Genomic DNA, 18,691 nt, shown 5'->3' with positions numbered 1-18,691 from the left:
CATGTTGATAATTGATGTATAGTTTATACAAGTGGGGAAAAACATAAAACATGGTTCTGGAAAGTTGCTTCATTCCTATGGAAGACATACATCGCTAAATATGGATTCAACGTGGGTTTCCTGTGATTTCAGGATGCCCAAAGCTCAGAGGTCATCAGTAAAAGTTCAGCTGGTAGAGGTCATTGGTACCTGAGTGAGCCAGTGGCTCTGGGAGGGGAGGAGAGGACTGCTATTGTCTGGGACCGCTGCTCCCCAAAGCTCTGTGTCCGACTGTGGGTGGGAGATGCCTGGAGAGAGGTAAACAGAACCAGAGCCATCAGAACACAGAAATAGACAGAACATTCATTTGAATACAGGCACAAAACAACAGAAAACCACTGTTATGCTTGAGAGGCTGTGTGTGTGTGTGTGTGTGTGTGTGTGTGTGTGTGTGTGTGTGTGTGTGTGTGTGTGTGTGTGTGTGTGTGTGTGTGTGTGTGTGTGTGTGTGTGTGTGTGTGTGTGTGTGTGTTTCTTCTACTCACAGCTGTGCCAGTGAAGGTGACAGGAGGTGACTGCCAGGAGATACTGAAGGTCGAGCTGCTGTTGGGGGTGAAGGAGGTGGAGGCAGCAGAGCCTGAGGCAGCAGAGCCTGAGGCAGCAGAGCCTGAGGCAGCAGAGCCTGAGGCAGCAGAGCCTGAGGCAGCAGAGCCTGAGGCAGCAGAGCCTGAGGCAGCAGAGCCTGAGAAGGGGATGGTGACTGGAGCTGTGGCCTGGGGAGGGAAGGGACAGCCACAAGTCAGTCACACCTTTAAAGACCAGTGTGAAGAACCCACACAGTCAATTAACAGATCAATCAATCAATGGACCTATCAACCAATACACCAATCAAACAATCAAACCAACCAACCGTCAAGCACTCAATCAATTAAATTGTATTGCAAATACTGTAAGCACTTTGCTACTTAGGAGATCAGAAGGTGTGGCCAGTAGTTTTGTGGGTACATTTCTCACCTGGTAGGCGTGTTCTGCGTGGATGAGGTAGAGGGCACTGGGGGCGGAGCGACTGAGGGGCTGTTGTTGCGTGCTGTTGGAGTGGGTGTGATTATCCTTGGTCCCGTTGCTGCCCTCTGCAGGGGGTCGTCTGAGGTTGTCATGGGGGGGAGAGATGGGGGAGAGTACGGAGGGGGAGACGGGGGACAGGCTGCTCAGACCGTCAGCCACTGAGTCTGTGTTGAGTTTTATCTCTGAGTAGTAGAAATCCTCCTCTCCGTCACTGCAGTCAGAGTCACAGTTACGCCTGTGGGAGAGGAAGGAGTTAAAACTAGGAATGTTAATATCAGCATTGATCTTGGATTAGATGAGCCCTGCTCTTGTCATTACAGAGAAATGATGATTGGGCCAGTTTGCTGGTCCCATGACTAATATCACGTTATGAACTACCGAATCTGATCATGTTCATAAAGTGATTGACAGAGAAACTAAAGCAAGCTCATTGAGATGGATCACTTTTTCCCATTTTGAAGTAGACAATTTTCTTTGTCATGATTGGATGATCCCTCCTGACAATCTGGTTGGACATGACTACAACAGGGTCACCAGGAGTGATCAGCCAATGAAGTTGGAAGTCCCACCCAGTTGACTACATTAAAATGGTAGAAGCCCTCAATGGTGTTGCCTATGCCTTTTGGCCACCAGAGGCCTCTATCATTCTTTATGAGCAAACTTCATCAGAGATGACTGGGGAGAGCTGGCTCAGAAATGTGTCATTATGTCACCCTCATCCCCCTTGTAGCACAGACAGTAGACCTTACAGGCCTAGCAAACAAACACTCCTCAAACGCTATTCTGTCTGTCAGGGAAGTGGGGTGGCGGTCTTTAAAGGTATCTCTGTTGTGAGTACCACTGTGGTTATTATTGGCCTTTAACTGACTGAGTGTAAATGTCATCTGTGTGATAACATTGTTCTGTTCTGTCCTCATTTATCCCTGGCCTGTCACGCTGTGCCAAGTGGAGAAAATGTTACCATGGTGATAATACCACAGGGATTAATCTGCTGTTGTGTTTTGACAATCCCAGTGAAAGGAGGTGCCCAAGGTTCAGCTGGACCGCTGCCAGCCAGGTTAAATGTGAGATTATTCAAAGTAGCCACCCTTTGCCTTGATGACAGCTTTGCACACTCTTAACATTCTCTCAACCAGCTTCATGAGGTAGTCACCTGGAACGCATTTCAATTAACAGGTGTGCCTGGTTAAGAGTTCATTTGTGGAATTAATGTCCTTCTTAATGCATTTGAGCCAATCAGTTGTGTTGTGACATGGTAAGGGTCACAAAGACCAAGTCCATATTATGGCAAGAACAGCTCAAATAAGCAAAGAGAAATGAGTCCATCATTACTTTAAGACATTAAGGTCAATCGATCCGGATTATTTCAAGAACTTTGAACGTTTCTTCAAGTGCAGTGGCAAAAACTATTAAGCTCTATGATGAAACTGGCTCTCACTGAGGATCGCCACAGGAAAGGAAGACCCAGAATTACCTCTGCTGCAGAGGATAAATTAATTAGAGTTACCAGCCTCAGAAATTGCAGCCCAAATAAATGCCTCACAGAGTTCAAGTAACAGACACATCTCAACATCAACTGTTCAGAGGAGACAGCTTGAATCAGGCCGTCATGGTCAAATTGCTGCAAAGACACCAATACTAAAGGACACCAATAATAATAAAAGACTTGCTTAGGCCAAGAAACACGAGCAATGGACTTTAGACCGGTGGAAATCTGTCCTTTGGTCTGATGAGTCCAAATTAGAGATTTTTGGTTCCAACTTTGTGAGACGCAGAGAATGTGAACAAATGATCTCCGCATGTGTGGTTCCCACCGTGAAGCATGGAGGAGGTGTGATGGTGTGAGGGTGCTTTACTGGTGACTGTCTGATTCATTTAGAATTCAAGGCACACTTAACCAGCATGGCTACCACAGCATTCTGCAGCGATACGCCATCCCATCTGGTTTGGACTTTGTGGGACTGTAATTTGTTTTCCAACAGGACAATGATCCAGAACACACTTCCACACCTCCAGATCTTCAAAAGATTTTACAGCTGCATCATCGAGAGCATCCTGACGGGTTGCATCACTACCTGGTATGGCAACTGCTCGGGCTCCGACCGCAAGGGACTACAGAGGGTAGTGCGTACAGCCAAGCTTCCTGCCATCCATGACCTCTATACCAGGCAGTGTCAGAGGAAGGCCCTAAAAATCAGCAAAGACTCCAGCCACCCTAGTCATAGACTGTTCCCTCTGCTACCGCACGGCAAGCGGTACCGGAGCGCCAAGTCTAGGTCCAAGAGGCTTCTAAATAGCTTCTACCCCCAAGCCATACGACTCCTGAACAGCTAATCAAATGGCTACCCAGACTATTTGCGTCCCTCACGCTGCTACAACTCTCTGTTATTATCTATGCATAGCCACTTTAACAACCCCACCTGCATGTACATAATTATCTTATTTATCGACACCGGTGCCCCCACACATTGACACTGTACCGGTACCCCCTGTATATAGCCCCGCTTTTGTTCTTCACTGCTGCTCTTAATTATTTGTTTTTCTTATCTCTTACTTTTCCTTTAATTTTTTTTATTTTTTAGGTATTTTCTTAAAACTGCATTGCTGGTTAAGGGCTTGTAAGTAAGCATTTCACTGTAAGGTCTACCTACGCATGTTGTATTCGGCACATGTGACAAATAAAATTTGGTTTGATTTTGATAAGGGCTATTTCAACAAGAAGGAGAGTGATGGAGTCATCAGATGACCTGGCCTCCACATTCACCCAACCTCAACCCAATTGAGAGTGAAGGAAAAGCAGCCAACAAGTGCTCAGCATATGTGGGAACTCCTTCAAGACTGTTGGAAAAGCTTTCCTTATGAAGCTGGTTGAAAGAATGCCAAGAGTGTGCGAAGCTGCCGTCAAGGCAAAGGGTGGCTACTTTGATGAGTCTCAAATATAAAATATGTTATGATTTGTTTAACACTTTTTGGTAACTACATGATTCCAAATGTGTTATTTCAGTGTTGATGTCTTCACTATTATTCTACAATGTAGAAAATAGTCAAATGAAAAAAAGTCCCTTGAGTGAGTAGGAGTCCAAACTTTTGACCTGTACTGTATACATGTCAGAGAGAGGATAAAAGAGAGAGTGAGTGACTGAGTGATGTCTATGTGTATAACAGTATGTGTCTTACCCCAGATGAACGGTCCGGATGTGTCTCTGTATCCCAGCAGCCGTGCTCAGAACCTTCCCACAGTTCTTCCACAGACACTTAAACATCACCTTCATGGAGTTCTGTACATTACACACAGGAGAAAAGACAGAACATTCAACATCAGACACTTCACCCTTTTCTCACGCACTCAAAATCAAATTTCATTTGTCACAAGCGCCGAATACAACTGGTGTAGATTTTACCGTGAAATAGTAACACAAGAGGAATCAAATACACAAGAATGGAGCTATATACAGGGAGTACTAGATCAATGTGGAGCCATATACAGGGAGTACCAGATCAATGTGGAGCTTATATACAGGGAGTACCAGTACCAGATCAATGTGGAGCTATATACAGAGATTACCAGTACCAGATCAATGTGGAGCTATATACAGAGATTACCAGTACCAGATCAATGTGGAGCTATATACAGAGACTACCAGTACCAGATCAATGTGGAGCTATATACAGAGATTACCAGTACCAGATCACTATGCAGGGATGCGAGGTATTTGAGGTAGATATGTACATGAAGGCAGGGTAAAGTGACTAGGCTTCAGGATAGATAATACAAGTCAAATAAAGAACAGAGTAGAACCAGCAAATGATTTAAAAGTGTGCACGCGCATGTTGTGTGTATGTATGTGTTTGTGTTGTGTCGCTGTGTGTGTGCACGTATGTGTGTATGTAGTGTATGTGAATGTGTGTGGGTTTCGTGTCAATGTACCTGCCTCACAGAGAAAGGGTGGAACAGAGTGGTAAGAGCTTTGCCATTCATCCCACCCTCCATTAGTCAAACTAACATGTGGCCAGGGACTCCCACCAACCCACCTGTCTGCCCCATTCAGTCTGAGGAGGCTGAGGCAAGGCTGGTGTAAATTGTGGGGTGGTGAGAGGAGAGCAAATGGAGGAGGTCTGCTCTTTGCTGTGCCATTTCTCTAACACAATACATACACACACACCTCTGTGCCATATTTCACACTATCAGTCCTCCGTAATTACATCATGGCCCTCCGAGAGCAATTGCTTCCGAGCAGCAGCTTTTCAGATTGTGCGTGTGTGTGTGTGTGTGTGTGTGTGTGTGTGTGTGTGTGTGTGTGCGCGGGTGTATGCCTCCAGTTGAAAGCCGTTGGGCCTGATGAGGATAGACGTGTCTTAATGTTCTGATCACTCGTCACAGGTCTTTATGATGGGTGTCAGGTGGCCGTCTATTTGGCCATTGTTCAGGACATTCATTTAATTTACAACAGAAGATGTAAAAAAAAAAATCTTCCTGATGCCAAATAATACACTCGTCATCATCTCCTGCTTGTGTGTGTGTGTGTGTGTGTGTGTGTGTGTGTGTGTGTGTGTGTGTGTGTGTGTGTGTTGGTCCTTCGGTAACAAAACCCCTGTGCAGTTCCACATTCCAGCAGCACACAGTTCATTAAAAGAGAGCTGGTGAACGAGCAGCATTGTGTTTGACACAGAGGAGGACAAGAAGAGCAACACTTGGCTCTAGTTGTCATGGGTGATTATTTCACATGTAACCTGGGGGAAGTTTTCTGAAAATACGGGGAACAATGAAAACTAGACTTGTATCTGAAGCCAATACGGAGAACTGGAGTCAGAAGTTGAAAAAGGAACATAACACAGGGAGACACCAGACAGACATGTCCTGTGCCCCTCCAGGAGAGGTCCTGTGCCCCTCCAGGAGAGGTCCTGTGCCCCTCCAGGAGAGGTCCTGTGCCCCTCCAGGAGAGGTTCTGTTCCTGTGGTGGATAGTTTTCTTCAAGCTGAGAACAGTTAATTGTTAATGACAACATATAGACAATAATGCAATAGAATAGACTAGTCTTAAATGATAAGATATCAGCAGACTCTTTTACAGAATACTCCTTTAAAAGCAAATCTGAATATATTTTATTGCACTGTTGCATGGCTGTCCTCAAATCAAACTATACTCTGATTTAGACTCCTCCTGTCTTTAATGCTCTCCATCTACCCCGCTCTCAATATCTCTGCCCCTTTACCATTCTCTTTGTGTCTGTCTCCATCTCTCAGCACACCCCCTCTAACTTTCCCCCCCCCCCATCTCTATCTCCCTCCATCCTCTCATTCTTTAGAATCAGTATCCAATTAAGAGTTGAGCGGTGCGTCTCCTATTGATCTGATGGGAGACGCACCGCACCGCTCATCTCTTCATTGGATACTGATTCTAAAGAATGAGAGGATGGAGGGACAATCTTCATGTTTGCCAGTGAAGATATTAAAATCATTAATTTCAATGTTAGATGGGCCCATGTGTGGCTGTAAAGTAATTAAGCAGGATAAATGGCGGGAGGTGTGTGTGTGTGTGTGTGTATGTGTGTGTGTGTGTGTGTGTGTGTGTGTGTGTGTGTGTGTGTGTGTGTGTGTGTGTGTGTGTGTGTGTGTGTGTGTGTGTGTGTGTGTGTGTGTGTGTGTGTGTATAGTCTGGGAATTGACAGCTAGACAACACAACAGAGTTTCAGCATCCAAGAATTCTGCTCCCCTGATAAGAATGAGACAAAGAAAGAGGGAAAGAAATAAAGCAGGGAATATTCAGTCATTAATTCACGTAAATGAGGAGAGTTACAAAATGGTGGCCGTCAACGGAGTAAATAAATGAGAGTTGAAGCGGGAGCGTTCGGCTACTCTAAGTGTCTATAACATGCTGCTGGGTCCGCCCAATTAGTGTTGATGGTCTCCTCTAGTGGTGTTTGTGCTGTGGTGGCTCAGAGACGACATGAGGCATTGTCACGTGTCTAAGGATCAGTCTGTCACTTTTACCCTGTGTCCCAAATTCTACCTCAGTCAGCATGTCATCTCCCAATATCACGGAGTTCAAGAAGGAGGTATTACAGTAGCTAGCAGGAACTCCCTTCTTTTGGGACATCCTCTGTCTTGTCAAGATCACTGATACTGCAGTACAACCCCTTCTTAAATCAACCTACTACCAATTCAAAATGTACAACAGTCAGAAGTGTTTGAAACATTGATCTAATCAAGTGTTGGTTCTGTGTGGTCCTCAGAGGACCACAATAGCATTATGTTAACTGTTTTCGGGTTATCCTATGTATTATCCTATGTATTATCCTATGGGTTATCCTATGGGTTATCCTATGGGTTATCCTATGTGGTATCCTATGCGGTATCCTATGTGGTATCCTATGCGGTATCCTATGCGGTATCCTATGGGGTATCCTATGGGTTATCCTATGGATTATCCAATGGGTTATCCTATGGATTATCCTATGGGTTATCCTATGGGGTATCCTATGGATTATCCTATGGTGTATCCTATGGGGTATCCTATGGGGTATCCTCGAGTGTATCCACTTGTGTGGCTAGAATTGTATTTTTAGATGGTGAAATGAAATCGGTCTCTCCACCTTGCGCTTGCGTGGGATTGGCTCGTCGAAGAGCAGGCTGCTGCCATCCTGTTCGTCGATGGCGTCGTCGGGGGGTGGGCCGTTGATGCTGGACATGCGGAAGGGCTTGAAGCTGTCTGCAGATAGCGGTGGGGAGGGGGTGGACGGGTTGGACTGGTCACTTGGGCCGCTCCAGCTCCAATAGCCACTACTGCTGTAACTGGAAGGGGTGAAGCCCCCACCACTCTCCTTCCACGAGCCATTCAGACCCTCTGGAGGGGAGAGAGCGAGCGAGAGAGAGAGAGTGAGAAAGCGAGAGAGAGAGAGAGAGAGTCAGAAAAGTACTCAAACTTAGTACTCAACTATTTAGGAGTCCTCTAAGCAACAATTGTCACTGAGATGACATATGATTCAGAAACACATGCATCTAACGGTGATTTCAGCTGCATCGACTTTCAATGTATGCAGTAGTTTTAATAATACTTTATTTTAAGAGCGTTTCAAGACACCTAAAGTCACTTTACATATAGAGATACATCAGCAAGTTAAAAAGGCAATAAAATCATACTTTAAAATAAACAAGACTAAAATTACACTAAACATTAGGAAAGACTAACCAGAGAACACACTAAATATGATAACAGACTTATTAGGGAAGTGAACTAGACAGGGGGTAAAAGCTAAGACAACAGATAATCCGGTGTGAAGAGGTGTGTCTTCAATGTGTTATTGAAAGTGTGTATAGATTGTGAGGTTATGACATGGAGAGGGCTGGAGTTCCAGAGTTAAGGGGCTGCACTGCTAAAAGCCCGGTCTCCCATGGAGCAGAAGCTGGTGGGATGGATGGTGTGTAGGCCAGCGTCGAAAGAGGGCAATTTTGAGTGGCACAACAAACAAGACCTCATTTAGAGTTGCTTCACTCCAGGGACTTAGTTGAGACGTCTTGCGATTCATATAAGGTACATTACAGCAGATGAAGAGAAACTCTCCTTTAGATTTCACCGTGACAAACCACTCAGCACTTCTAATTCAATCTGAAGATGGAGACGGAACAGAGAGATCAAAGACAGCATTCATCTTTACCTGGTGGGAGAGGTGCACTCAGGAGATACATACAGTATGCATCTCTACAGCTGCACTAGTCTCATCATGTCCTCATCATGACGTGACCTCAGCAAGGGGATATGTATATGAAACAGTAAATGGTTCACCAAAAACACCTTCCTTTGTCAGTTCGTTCAGAGCATGCAAAACGACACGCACAGACGCTAGCTATCATGATCACCTCCGCAAATGTTTGTTTGATCAAATGTTTGATTGTTGCCGTCTTGGGACAAAACTCAGTGGTTAAAGAGAATCTTCATTTTACCTTTATTTAAACTAGGCAAGTCAGTTAAGAACAAATTCTTATTTACAATGACGGCCTAGGAACAGTGCCTTGTTCAGGGGCAGAGCGACAGATTTTTACCTTGTCAGCTCGTGGATTCGATCTAGCAACCTTTCGGTTACTAGTCCAACGCTCTAACCACTAGGCTACTTTGACAGCCTTAATGAGATCACCCGTTTAAAAAGAGGATACAATAATAAATGATATAAAAGCATGTTTGGTCGACTCACCGCTGACTTTGACAGGGGGGCTCCTGACCAGTGGACTGCTGGACAGGCTGGTCAGAACCATGGCAGCTGTCACCTTGTCCATGTCCACTTCCTCCTCTGACTTCCTGTTAAAACAACAACAACAAACAGAAAATATTACTGTGCATGAAAACACAGCAACAACAATAATAAACAGATAATGTGGCTGTGTCCGAAATGGCATCATATACAGCTCTGACCCAAAGCACTAAGCCTACCTTGGTAATACGGCACAGCAATATAGTGCAATTTCAGATTCACTGGGCATGCCTCAAAACCATTCGTCAACTCCCCCTGTGAGACCGTGATATATTGGTCAGCTCATTAATATGATCCAGAAGGCTCTTTGTTCTACGTTGATGTAATCGGCGCCGTGTCTGACAAATAACAGACATGCTGAATGTAAACATCGCCATGTGTCTCTTAATTGGCGTGAATTCACCAACGCTATGGATTCATCTCTTAATCCACCCCGCTGTACTCCCGACACACACAAGATATTATTATAGAGAGCAGGGAGGTTGATAAGAGAAGAAGTACCTAAATCATTGTTCTGATTAAATTAATATGATGTCATTCATGGATTACATATAAATCACTGATTCACTTTACCCAGAACCCCCCCACCCCCCAGTTTCTGGTCACCTTGGTGTGTGTGTGTGAGTGTGAGTGTGTGTGTGTACGTAGATAATGCCACCAGGCCGTCCCTTTGGACAGCTCATGATTGCAGTCCCTCATATCTTTACATGGATGAAATATTGTAGATTTCACCAACACACATTTGCACAGTGATAGTAAATATGTAATGTATGTGCACACACATGGAGTAGTCTAGTGGTTATGATATGGGGAGATAATTACAAGCGATGGGGGAGATGACAGGATTGTGAAAATTGTGAAATTCACGCACTTATTAAGAGAACACGCGGTCATCCCTACTGCATATGGTCTGGCAGACTCACTAAACACAAATGCATATTTTGTAAATGATGCCTGAGTGTTGGGGTGTGCCCCTGGCTATCTGTAAATGATGCCTGAGTGTTGGGGTGTGCCCCTGGCTATCTGTAAATGATGCCTGAGTGTTGGGGTGTGCCCCTGGCTATCTGTAAATGATGCCTGAGTGTTGGGGTGTGCCCCTGGCTATCCGTACATTTTAAAAACAAAAAAATGGTGCCGTCTGCTTTGCTTAAGATAAGGAATTTGAAATGATTTATACTTTTACTTTGTATACTTAAGTATATTTTAGCAATGACATTTGCTTTTGATACTTAAGGATATTTAAAACCAAATACTTTTAGACTTTTACTGGGTGACTTTCCCTTTTACTCAAGTATGACTATTGGGTACTTTTTAAACTGAAGAACACTAGAACTTCCTCCTCTCTCTTATTTGTACCTAACCAAGTTCCTTTAAAGGGATACTGGAAGATTCTGGCAATTAAGCCATTTTTGTATTTACCTAAGTTAGAGGTAGTTTTGCGAGCTAATGCTAACTAGTGTTAGTGCAAAGAAGAAGTCTACAGGTACCTGTAGCAAGTAGAAAAGTAGTAAACATTCTCACTTGACTCTGGGTAAGTAGAAAAACGTCTTACTTGCCAGAAACTCACAGTATCCCTTTAAATCAGAGTAGAGCTGTGAACCGAGCAGTCTGCCTGCCCTGCTAAACTGGCAGGGGGATATCACAGGGTTTATAAACAGCCTGTATTCCAGCCCACTGCCCCTCATGAGCAGAGACAGGGTTAGGTCTACCCCCCTCATCGGGGTTTGGTTGGGCGGCAGGGGGTAAATGGGAGAGATGGCCATCAGCCAGAGAGAAGCAGTCTGTCTACAGTCTGATGACATCTGTTGAACTTACACTGTTCCACCAGACAGACAGATGTGCTAACAACTTTCTTGTGGTTGACTGTCCAAACTCTAGATGACTAATGGCTTAGTGGTGGGAGAAAGGCAATCTGAGTGAAAAGGAGAGAGAGAAACCAATACCTTCCCTCCTTCCCACTCACCAGACATCTGTGCCTTTGTCTTTAATGGTTCCATTGAGGAACCACTCAGCAGCCAGCACCCTCCTCGCCCTGTTCCCTGTCCCAGCCCGGGATGTTTCCAGTTTCTGGAACACCAACAGGTGTTTCACCTTAAGTGTAAAAATAATAAGCCATTGTGTTACAGACAATTTAGCCCGACATGTTTCCTTGGCGATTGTCCTGTTTGATTGAATTGTTTCAGGCTCTTTCATTCTTTAGCAACCGGTTATTTGCAGGTGATAAAAGACGATCGAGAACCACAGGAATCCCAAACAGACAGACATAAAAGATGAAGTTTGATGGGACATAACCGGCTCCGTACTGTACAGTGTACACACTAGCCATCTCCTCAGATGTACCGCATCAGAAAACAACATGTCTTACATTAACACTAGTCTCTTCCTGCATGTCTAAAATGAGTTTGGCTAAGACTATTTGAACACTGACTCACTACGCGTACTGTAATAGTTCTGCGAACTCATGAACATTTGCTTGTATAACTAATGACAAGATATCTTCTAAACACAGACCACTTACTGTTGTAGTTCAGCTAACTTAACTAATCAATCACAATTAAACGAGAGGTTTTGATCCAGAACAAACAACCTTTTCTCTCTTTAGATAAGATGTGATGTGGGGAGTTTGACATGGAACATAAGTACAGACATTCCAGGTATTATGTGTCACACACACACACACACACACACACACACACACTTTCCCAAAATTCCCCAAAACAAATTATGGCAGGCATCCCATCCCACTCACACACAGTCATTCATATCTGGCAACTTTATTTTCTGTGTCATCGAAAACCATTACTCAAATATAATGAAGCCAATTTAACTATCTGCCGGGAATTCCCCCCAAACTCTGCCTAGTGAGAGCCCTCCTATTCCTACACACAACCTCCCCCTCACCTCTGAGAATGAACTCTGTTTTGCTCTCTCTCCAACCACTCAACTCTGTTTTGAGATGGGTGTAAAACAGGGAGAGGAGAGCAGAGCAGGGGGCTCCAGCGGAGGGGTAGAGGGGGCTCCAGCGGAGGGGTAGAGGGGGCTCCAGCGGAGGGTTAGAGGGGGCTCCACAGTCTCTTTGATGTGGGCGTAGAGTGGGGCAGCTCATCTTTAATTACAGTCGCTGGCCTATGAAGCTCATTTCCTCTTGAATAATTGACTATAAAATCAGACACCTCCCGCTAAAAGCTAAACACCCTCCAATCGCTCTCCCCCTCTTATCTACTCGGATGATACTTCTATCGTCTGTCCACACACGCACAAGCACACATACAGACACAGATCTATGAATGACACGGGGCAAGGACATGAAGTACATTAAGACTAACCTCCCACCACACACACACGGAAGAGATGCATTCCAGACAAAGGCCATGCATTCATCTCACAGGGGTTGTGGGTAATAAGAGAGCGAGAGCATTCTGTTTTTTTTTTAACATTTTCTGTGTGACTTCCACATCAGATCTTTCCTCCTTTCATTTGAGTTAGTGTGTTTAGCAAGTGTGTTTTTGCGTGTCACTGTCTGAGTGTGCGTGTGTACATGCGTGTTTGTGCATGGGTGTGTGTGCGTATAGTCTGATGCTTTACGGGCACTGTTACAGCCTTATCTAAAATGTATTTTAAAATAAAATAAAAAATCTCAATCTGCACACAATACCCCATTATGACTAAGCGAAAACAGGTTTTTAGAAATGTTTGCAAATGTAATAAAACAGAAATACCTTATTTACAGTACAGACCCTTTGCTATGAGACTGGAAATTCAGCTCAGGTGCATCCTGTTTCCATTGATCATCCTTGAAATGTTTCTACAACTTGATTGGAGTCCACCTGTGGTAAATTCAATTGATTGAACATGATTTGGAAAGGCACACACCTGTCTATATAAAGGTCCCACAGTTGGCAGTGCATGTCAGAACAGAAACCAAGCAATGCCGTCGAAGGAATTGTACGTAGAGCTCAGAGACAGGATTGTGTTCAAGCACAGATTTGGGGAAAGGTACCAAAAAATTTCCAAGAACACACTGGCCTCCATCATCCTTAAATAGAAGAAGTTTGGAACCACCAAGACTCTTCCTAGAGCTGGCCGCCTGGCCAAACTGAACAATTGGGGGAGAAGGGCCTTGGTCAGGGAGATGACCAAGAACCCAATTGTCACTGACAGAGCTCCAGAATATTGCAGAATTTTCCATAATTTGGCAGCATTTTATTTCTTCTTCTTTAAAAAAAAATCAAAAGTAGGCCTAATTATTGTAGTAACCTAAATGATTTCATAATTGTACAATTACAGACGAGTAGGCCTAGAGAAATAATTCCGTTTTCGATTGGGGTGTTTTGGTGTCACTTTGAGAAACACGTTCGAAGAGGCCGTCTGCTCCGGCCAAGTCGTCGAAGAGGCCGTCAGACGCCCAAGTCGTCAAAAAAACAAAAAAGGTTGACCCTAACCCCTAAATTCAGAGCAGAGCAATACCCAACGGACTATTATGGGTGAGGCGATACGCTGTTTTGCAAATTCTGTCAACATATACTATTGATTGGACCCGTAAAAATAGGTGTGTGATGACCACTTAAAGTCTAAAGCCCATGTGAAGAACAAGTAAAAGCACCGTGTTAGCCAGAGCATGCCTCTTCAAACAACCATTACTTGTGCAAGCGCATCAGCAGATTCAAGACAAGAATTTATTCAGGACTTTGTGGCTGTGTGCGCCGAGTCTGACATCCCCTTAGAAAAGCTAAGAAAGCCAAGGCCGTTTCTAGTGAAGCATTGAAAACAGGGAGGAGCGTTGCCCGGAAATGAGAGCAGTCTCCGTCAATCTCACCTGCCCGGTGTGTTTGACCAACATGTGCCTGCTGTTCTACAGAAGATCTGTGGGAAGAAGTTTACGGTGGTTGTTGACGAGACAGATGCAAGGGATTTCAGAGTTCTAAACATCGTCATTGGTGAGTTAACTTAACAGCCTATTAATATACCGTTGCAATAGCCTACATTTACATTCTGCAAGTTAAATTCTCTGCATGCAAATTGTGATATTCCAAACGACAAGCTATCGTGGTAAAATATAGCGATGCATAATGTCAGCAGCTGTCTGCCTCTCCATCTAGCTGACTATCGCTGTATCTATATTGTGTTTACACTTGAAATTTAAATAACATTTATTTTGGTTAAAACATAATTAAAGTTTTTCCTTATCTTTCATTGCAGGTGTGGAAAACCAGTACTTCCTGGTGGATGTCATTTTCATGGACAGATGCAACTACTCAACGTTTTCCCAAGCTATACTAGCTTCCCTCCACAGCAACGATCTGAACCTGAATGATGCCTGGGCAGTGGTCACAGCTAATGCCTCCTACTGCCTGAAGGCATACAAGGAGGTTCTGAAAGGAGTGATGCCCAACAGTGTCCATGTAACCGGTCTCTGCCATGTCATCAATCTGCTGGGTGAGACCTGGCAGCACTACAAATAATTCTCTGAAGTTGCATCACTTGTGAGATGGATGAGATCGGTCTTCTTCAAGAAGCCTGCCAGAAAGAGATGATGGGTGAGCTTCCTCATTATGAAGGAGTTTGTGCAGGCCAAGGCTCCTCCTGGAGCAGTGAGCACCCGATGGAATAGCTGGTTTGAGGCAGTGAAGTACCATGCAGAGCATGTTCATCTGTATAGAGAGTTTCTGTTGGCAGAAAAGTCATTATCCCAAGCAGTCACAAACCTCCTCAGCCAGCTGGAAACAGAGAAGAAGGTGCAGGCCCTCACTGTTAAGCTAACCTTCATCTCGGAGGGCTGCTCCAAATGGATGACAGCTCTGTCAATCCTAGAAGGAACACACTGTCCCACAGCAGTGTCTACCTACAATGTCATGGAGGATCTGGGCTCTTACCTAGTGAATGGAATGGCAAACACACGTGGGTATGGTGCCAAGACCAATGACGTATTGAGAAAGATGGGGATTGGAGAGAGGAGGGAGGTGCTTGACCATCTCCATGATGCATTCCATGTGGCCTTCACAAAGTTCTCAAAGCACTGGGACACACATCCAGCCAGAGAGATCTACAGGCTGGCTAGGGAGTTCGATCCGAGGCAGACTCCAGCATTGGAAAGCAGATTGAAGTCTACACACTAGAGGTCGACCGATTTAAAGTTTTCATAACAATCGGAAATCGGTATTTTTGGGCGCCGATTTGCCGATTGAAAATTTTTTTTTTTTTACAACTTTATTTAATCTTTATTTAACTAGGCAAGTCAATTAAGAACACATTCTTATTTCCAATGACGGCCTAGGAACGGCAGAACGACAGATCTTTTACATTGTCAGCTCGGGGGATCCAATCTTGCATTGATCACATTGCACTCCACGAGGAGCATGCCTGTTAGCGAATGCAGTAAGCTAAGGTAAGTTGCTAGCTAGCATTAAACTTAACTTATAAAAAACAATCAATCAATGACTGTCATTGCTCCAATGTGTACTTAACCATAAACATCAATGCATTTCTTAAAATCAATACACAAGTATATATTTTTAAACCTGCATATTTAGCTAAAAGAAATCCAGGTTAGCAGGCAATATTAACCAGGTGAAATTGTGCCATTTCTCTTGCGTTCATTGCACGCAGAGTCAGGGTATATGCAACAGTTTGGGCCGCCTGGCTCTTTGCGAACTAATTTGCCAGAACTTTACATAATTATGACAACATTGAAGGTTGTGCAATGTAACAGGAATATTTAGACTCATGGATGCCACCCGTTAGATAAAATACGGAACGGAATAAACGTTTTGTTTTCGAGGTGATAGTTTACGGATTAGTCAAAGGTATATGGTTTAGAGAGAAATAGTCGACGCGTTATAATTCCTGTAATAACTTGTGGCTGAATTTGAAAGGGGTTCCTTCGTTATTTTACCGTTCATGTCTTCCATAGAGAATGTCTTGATCTACTTCAAATAAGGTCTGTGTTTCGTGCAGGCTTAAACCGCCTCTACGTTTTGATACCCGTGTAAATCTCACTAGGATAAGGTAACGTTTGTCAACATATTTTCATAAATCCACTCTACAATTTTTTTTATCTTCGCTTAGAATTAGCCAATATTGATCAGAGTTACCTTGTCCTATGGATATCTACACAGTTATAAAATTATCACGGTGATGTAAGCCTACACGAAACACAGACCTTATTTTAAGTGAATCTAAAAATATCCTATGGAATAAATGAAGGAACCGCTTTTCAGATTTTGCTAGGTGTCATGGGAATTATGACTCGCACTTTGGTTGTCAATTCTTACCATGCCCATTATTAAAATAGGATTTCCTGCATATAGAAATTTAAGTTTTTGTTTTCAACATTCATCACAGGTAACTTAAACTCAATTTTTATTCAAACAGTTGAGAGTATTTGTCTCCTAAGCAGACTCTTCAGTATCATTGTCACTTCAGAGCTGTGTGCGTGTGTGTATTTATGTATTATATTAAGTTAAAATAAAAGTGTTCATTGTTCATTCAGTATTGTTGCAATTGTCATTATTACAAAAATGTGTGTGTGTGTGTATGATATATATATTTTTTATAAATCGGCCGATTAATTGGTAGCGGGTTTTTTTTGTCCTCCAATAATCGGTATCGGTATTGAAAAATCATAATCGGTCGACCTCTACTACACACAACTGAAACCCATGGCAAGCCCATCAACAGAGCTGAGTAAAGAATGGATTGCCTATCAGCACTGTGTTTCCAGGGAGCCCTCACCTTCTTTGGAGCTTGCTGGTTACTGGAGGAGCCTGAGTGCGAGATTCCCAAGAGGTGCAGAAGTGGCAGTGCCCTACATCTACTTCCCAGTCAGCTCAGTCGACTGTGAGAGGGGTTTCAGCAAAAACAAGACTCTACTCACAGACAAGCGAAAGGCACTCACTGAGCTCAACACAAAGAGGCTGACAATCATGTACTTCAATAGAGATGTCTGTGATAGATGGAAAACTTACAATGGACAAACATAGGAGCTCATAAGGTAGTTCCATAAGTTTTGCCTATTGCTGCATTGTTGCCTAGATTCTTGCATGAATCTTTTTTCCCCCATTTATAATGAAACGCATACAGTGGGGAGAACAAGTATTTGATACACTGCCGCACCTAAAGAACTCTCAGACCATGAGAAACAAGATTCTGATGAAACCAAGATTTAACTTTTTGGCCCGAATGCCAAGTATCATGTCTAGAGGAAACCTGGCACCCTCCCTACAGTGAGCATGATGCTGGTAGCATCATGCTGGGAGAATGTTTTTTAGCGGCAGAGACTGGGAGCTGCAGAATGCTCAGGACCTCAGACTGGTGCAAAGGTTCACCTTCCAACAGGACAACGACCCTAAGCACACAGCCAAGACAACGCAGGAGTGGCTTCGGGACAATCTCTGAATGTCCTTGAGTGGCCCAGCTAGAGCCCAGACCTGAACCTCGAACATCTCTGGAGAGACCTGAAAATAGCTGTGCAGCGACGCTCCCAATCCAACCTGACAGAGCTTGAGAGGATCTGCAGAGAAGAATTGGAGAAACTCCCCAAATACAAGTGTGCCAAGCTTGAGGCTGTAATCACTGCCAAAAGTGCTTCAACAAAGTACAGAGTAAAGGGTCTGAATACAAATCAAATCAAATCAAATTTTATTAGTCACATACACATGGTTAGCAGATGTTAATGCGAGTGTAGCGAAATGCTTGTGCTTCTAGTTCCGACAATGCAGTAATAACAACAAGTAATCTAACCTAACAATTCCGCAACTACTACCTTATACACGCAAGTGTAAAGGGATAAAGAATATGTACATAGAGATATATGAATGAGTGATGGTACAGAACGGCATAGGCAATGGTGCAGTACATGGTATAGAGTACGGTATATACCTATGAGATGAGTACTGTAGGGTATGTAAACATAAAGTGGCATAGTTTAAAGTGGCTAGTGGTCCATGTATTACATAAGATGGCAAGATGCAGTAGATGATATAGAGTACAGTATATACATATACATAAGATATGTGTAATGTAGGGTATGTAAACATTATATTAGGTGGCATTGTTTAAAGTGGCTGGTGGTACATTTTTACATAATTTCCATCAATTCCCATTTTTAAAGTGGCTGGAGTTGAGTCAGTATGTTGGCAGCGGCCGCTAAATGTTAGTGGTGGCTGTTTAACAGTCTGATGGCCTTGAGATAGAAGCTGTTTTTCAGTCTCTCGGTCCCTGCTTGGATGCACCTGTACTGACCTCGCCTTCTGGATGATAGCGGGGTGAACAGGCAGTGGCTTGGGTGGTTGTTGTCCTTGATGATCTTTATGGCCTTCCTGTGACATCGGGTGGTGTAGGTGTCCTGGAGGGCAGGTAGTTTGCCCCGGGTGATGCGTTCTGCCGACCTCACTACCCTCTGGA

General features: G+C 43.8%; 1 protein-coding gene across 2 annotated transcripts in view; it reads right to left on the bottom strand.

The window, feature by feature from the left end:
- The window catches only part of LOC129819939 (zinc finger protein 704-like), a 105,132-nt gene that overhangs the window by 15,023 nt on the left and 71,418 nt on the right, over positions 1-18,691 (bottom strand). For both annotated transcript variants that reach the window (XM_055876655.1, XM_055876654.1), the window contains exons 3-8: positions 9,233-9,336; positions 7,637-7,887; positions 4,221-4,321; positions 993-1,278; positions 524-751; positions 190-287 (exon numbers count right to left, since the gene is read on the bottom strand). In XM_055876655.1, the coding sequence (XP_055732630.1) occupies positions 190-287; positions 524-751; positions 993-1,278; positions 4,221-4,321; positions 7,637-7,887; positions 9,233-9,336 (1,068 nt within the window). The remainder of the gene's footprint in view (positions 1-189; positions 288-523; positions 752-992; positions 1,279-4,220; positions 4,322-7,636; positions 7,888-9,232; positions 9,337-18,691) is intronic.

This window comes from Salvelinus fontinalis, chromosome 22 (assembly GCF_029448725.1).
Source record: "Salvelinus fontinalis isolate EN_2023a chromosome 22, ASM2944872v1, whole genome shotgun sequence".
Lineage (NCBI taxonomy): Eukaryota > Metazoa > Chordata > Actinopteri > Salmoniformes > Salmonidae > Salvelinus > Salvelinus fontinalis.
This window is presented reverse-complemented; position numbering and strand designations above follow the sequence as displayed.